At 38.9% G+C, this 5000-nt stretch overlaps 1 protein-coding gene across 1 annotated transcript in view; it reads right to left on the reverse strand.

Moving 5' to 3' along the window:
- The window catches only part of LOC125025308 (probable helicase with zinc finger domain), a 21374-nt gene that overhangs the window by 7048 nt on the left and 9326 nt on the right, over window positions 1-5000 (reverse strand). The window contains exons 4-9 of the mRNA XM_047613283.1: window positions 3035-3974; window positions 2471-2750; window positions 1988-2094; window positions 1018-1117; window positions 749-875; window positions 378-404 (exon numbers count right to left, since the gene is read on the reverse strand). Of these exons, the coding sequence (XP_047469239.1) occupies window positions 378-404; window positions 749-875; window positions 1018-1117; window positions 1988-2094; window positions 2471-2750; window positions 3035-3974 (1581 nt within the window). The remainder of the gene's footprint in view (window positions 1-377; window positions 405-748; window positions 876-1017; window positions 1118-1987; window positions 2095-2470; window positions 2751-3034; window positions 3975-5000) is intronic.

Here is a 5000-nt window from a genome sequence, read left to right on the forward strand (position 1 = left end):
CAGTTCTGAAAGAAAGGACAAAAGAATGAGAAGGGGCTTTTTAATGTCCCCCGGGCCTATTCACTACAACTGTGGCTTTCTGCATATGGGACCGTTACTATCTGTCATGACTGTGCAACAGCAGTAAAAACAATGGCTTGCTTTTTCTCGCTATTAGGTATATCTGGTACTGTTTGATAAGATTCAATGTTGTGAATGTGAATTAATTATCCTGTACTGTTTAGCACCATACACCTTATTACCTATTACAGAGTCGAGTAGATACTTATAAATACATCTAAATACTTATGCTGTTGCTTTACATATGTTGTATTTCCATATTCATCTATCCCCATTTCATTCACATGCATAGGGAATGTGCAATAACTCTTTCCAACTTGGCCCTCTATTGATGCTCTACACATCTGATATATGACAATGAAAGATATATTTTTGGGGTATAAAAGTGAACTCTTAAAATCCAGCAACTAATTTGCCTTTTACTCTCAATCTCCCTCCCTCACTCCCCTTCTCCTTCCCATTTCTTCATCTTCCCTCCCTAATTCTCTTTGCATCTTGTAATGTCCTTTCATGATCTTGAACATATAACTGATCAGGAAAGTATTATACTGTCTTAGACAAAAAACATTAAATATATCATTTGAATGCAGTTCTTGTTAGTGCTTCATCTTTAGAGATTAGGAATTAGGGGAAAAAGTAATACTGCTAAAATCACCTAAAATGTGCACATTATTCTGAAATTTCCTACCTTTTGCACACTGGAGTGTACAGTTGTAACCCAACGATTTCGGTAGTATATGCGGAGTGGCTTTGCTTCCTCATGTCCTGATTGTACATATGGATGCAGATAATCCTTGATGTACAGGTCTGCAGCACTAAGGGACAAAGAAATAATATAGCTGTGTATCTAACAATTCTATAAATTCTTGGCATAGAAGGACATAAAAAAAATGCTTGCTTGCTTTCTAATTCTCTCACCCATAAACACTGATACAGAGACAGCCATACAAAAGTTACCTGTTGGAGTGTGTGCAAATGAGAATTCTTGTGTCAGGCTGCTGCAGAATCTGCTTGATACCCTGAGCTAGAGTATAAGTTTTCCCTGTACCATATGGGCCTGTAAACAAAGAAATATTTGGGTAGTAGATAAATTAATCTTAACTTAATCTTAAGGTTTCCAAAGATATTTTTTATCTTTGTTTATTGTTGAAACTGCTTTTTACAATAATGTTTCTTTGTAATTACTCTCAGTATGGAAAAAAATGTATGTGTTTTATGTTACTTCTTTTTCCCATAGATGGCTACACTTGTACTAAGTCACTAATGAGCCAATTATGAATACTGCCTCTCAGCCATTTACCCTTTTGCTTCATTTACGGAAAGATTTTACGTTATCTTATTTCGCTGTTACTAATGTTTATAACATAATAGTAATTATAATGTCTATAATAAAAATAGCACTATCGATATTAGTAGTATTAGCAAAAAATGCACTTTTCCTGCCAGCTCAAGGAAAGGTGAAATCAGTGTAAGGTCACAAGATCTACTAATTGACTCCTTTGTAGCTAAGCACTAGCAAAGCCATCTATGTGCAGAGACCTTTCACGAAAAAAATAAAAAACAAAAATGAGCACAGCAGTTTCCCCGGCAGCATGTGGTTAACCCCTTCGTGACGGGTGAAAAAAACTAAAAAGAAAAAAAAAAAAAAAAAGAAATCTATGCTCTGGCGATCAATGGCAATGCACCGACTTTGAGCGCGGGAATTAGGTACATCAAGCCGAATCACCGCCTCGTAGTGCTTTGGCACACCGCCGCAGCATACAGCCGCACGCCAAATTTTCGAGCGTCTATAGACGTGACCCGTCATTAAGGGGTTAAAACTAATCAATTGCTTTTTACTCATATTTAAGTCTTTTTTTACACTTCCTATTTCATATCTCATATTCTACAATCATCTGAGGGCCATACAGAAACCGCTTTTACATACCAATTATGAGAATAGGTGGCAGAATAAGACCATGAGGGGCTGTGATGGCAACTAGAGCCTCCTTCTGCTTGGGGTTCAATCTCATGTCCAGACCTTCTCCCCATTGTCTGCAAAGAGAGACACTGCAAATGAATGAATAATATTATAACTGTTGGATTTGATTTGTAGAGGATGTTATGACACAAGTATAAAAATCACAAAATTACTAAATGCTATGAAATGGTTAAAAAAAATAGGAAGGATATTACTTTAAAAACAACAACTTTGGCTTAAAAGCTACTTCATGAATTGCATTCCACAAAAAAAAACAGTATCATAGAGACTGCTTAATTCCAGATGAAAAAGTCTTAAATAATAAAGCAATTCTACTGGGCAAAACACAAACTAAACACTATGATTAAGTGCTTCTTACAAGGAAACAATCCATATAAATCCCTCTATTTCAATTTCTCCTTTACAAATTTGCTGTATGTTAAAGCTTACTTTATGGGGCTCCATGGGATGGTGGGCTCCAAGGTTATGTCTGGGAACACGATATCTAGGGATGGCAAGCGGTCCAGAGCAGAATGCATCTCGCAGAGTGGCAGTCGATTCAGCTGAAACTGCACTTCCACTGTGACTTCCTCATCATGTGCAAGATGTAATTCAGAGACAGCAGCCTCTGGGAACCTAAGATAAATCTCCTTCTTGGTCTTGTCCTCAATCAAAACCTCAAAGATTTTTCTCTTAGACTTTAATATTTCCTTTTCCTCACTCTCACCCTCTGCAATGACAAAATATGTTATTAGTTCAAGAAACATAAAATATGTAATTAAAGTGCACTAATTTCATAAGTAAAGGAATGCATCAAAAATAAAAAAATAAAGTATTTACTGATACTTGGAGGATAAGATATATTGAGATTAGTTTATTTTTTCTAAAACAATAATGCAATTAAAAGAAAATATGCACACATGAGAGAATGAAAACAAGTATAAACAAAATGGAAAAAACAACAACATTTATTTGACCAACTTTTACATTTTATGTAACAATCCAACAACCAACCTTTCCTTCCAGCAGTAGGTGAGACAGAGGCTGATGATTCCTGTTTAGAAGCTTCCTTGACCTCTGAATCCTCGGTAATAGGAGCCACAAGGATGGTGTTGCAGTTGGATAATACAAGCCTTCCATGATGGGAGTCTTCTGATATCTCTGAAGAGAGTTCTAGCTTGGCAAAAAGTTCACCTGGCCTTGAGTACTTGGCTGTGGATGCTGTTGAAGGTAACAGCATGTATGTGTTTACAATCTGTAGGGTTGTCTTGATGTTGAACCTTGCCATCAGATCAAACTGGGCTAACTCCTCAATGTGAAGGAGGTCATGGAGGCGACTGCAGTAGTTGTTCCTTGAGGGTACCTTCTGCATGGAGGACTGTGTGAACACAAAATTCTCATTGGTTGGTGGGGGATACATTGCCAATATGCTTTTGTCATGATCACTCAACTCATGAGGTTTAGGCTCAAAATAGACAATATCCACATTTTCTTCACACCATCTTTCACTCCTAGTCAAGATTGTTCTCTTAGTCTCCTCCAGAGCACTTAGGTCTTCTACTGGGATCACATCCACACACAACCGTTGCATTAAGACTGGCTCTGTGCCAAAGTCGAAGATAACGGCCTGCCTGAATGTTCCATATATGGCTGTTTTGAAGATGATGGTGACTTTGTACTCCTGCACAGGCATGTCTGGTGGAAGCACTGCCTCTATGTCAGGGTTTATCCACTCCTGATTATTCTCTGGCTCATAAGACTTATGAATATGTCGGTGGTTGTCAATCTGTGTAACTTCTGAGATGGCAAAGTGAGTCCTATGGGCATCATGAACAAGCGAAACCACCCTGAGAGGGGTGTTTGGTCGTAGGTTAATGGTCCATTCATGCTGACTTGGTTTTTGAGAAACTCTGAGGTTGGGCTCCATACTCATGTTGACAACAACAGCATCAATCTGAAGCAAGTTTGGAAAAAGACTGGTTGATTATCAAAACCTTTAATATTAGATTCCCTCCCTATATAAACATACAACTACTGTATATGTGAGTTTGTAAGTGTGCAGGTGAGTGAGTGAGCAAATGGATGGGTTTATCGGTGTGAAAGTGGGAGTGGGAGAGAGGGAGGGGGAGGGGGAGAGGGGGAGGGAGAGGGAGGGGGGGGGAGAGAGAGAGAGAGAGAGAAAGAGAGAGAGAGAGAGAGAGAGAGAGAGAGAGAGAGAGAGAGAGAGAGAGAGAGAGAGAGAGAGAGAGAGAGAGAGAGAGAGGAGAGAGAGAGAAAGAAAGAGAGAGAGAGAGAGAGAGAGAGAGAGAGAGAAAGAAAGAAAGAAAGAGAGAGAGAGAGAGAGAGAGAGAGAGAGAGAGAGAGAGAGAGAGAGAGAGAGAGAGAGAGAGAGAGAGAGAGAAAGAAAGAAAGAAAGAAAGAGAGAGAGAGAGAGAGAGAGAGAGAGAGAGAGAGAGAGAGAGAGAGAGAGAGAGAGAGAGAGAGAGAGAGAGAGAGAGAGAGAGAAAGAAAGAAAGAAAGAAAGAAAGAAAGAAAGAAAGAGAGAGAGTGTGTGTGTGTGTGTGTGTGTAAAAATATCTTTATTATGGAGTAGTTGAAACTGAAATGTTGGAACTTGTTGTTTTCAAAGCTTGGAACAGATGAAATTCCATACTGTGTGTTTGAATAGTGTTTTCCAGTTGAATTGGCTAGGGCCTCATATCATGGAAATATTAACAATGGATACCCCATATACCCTTCATAGCTTCATAATTATGGTTTACTCTGAGGGACTGTCAAGAGCTGCAATATCAAGAAGGTTAGGCATTTCGAAGCCAACCATGTCTCTGTGGATCCAGTGACACCAAGCTACTGGATCCACCAGAGACAAGGCCAGAAGTGGGTGCCCTAGATGCACGACAGAGGAAGATTAAGTAAATGTCATTCAAAACTATAAATCAATATGCTATATGAAATTCAAATAAAAAGCTTACGCTGGAGT

The sequence above is a fragment of the Penaeus chinensis genome, chromosome 4 (assembly GCF_019202785.1).
Source record: "Penaeus chinensis breed Huanghai No. 1 chromosome 4, ASM1920278v2, whole genome shotgun sequence".
NCBI lineage: Eukaryota > Metazoa > Arthropoda > Malacostraca > Decapoda > Penaeidae > Penaeus > Penaeus chinensis.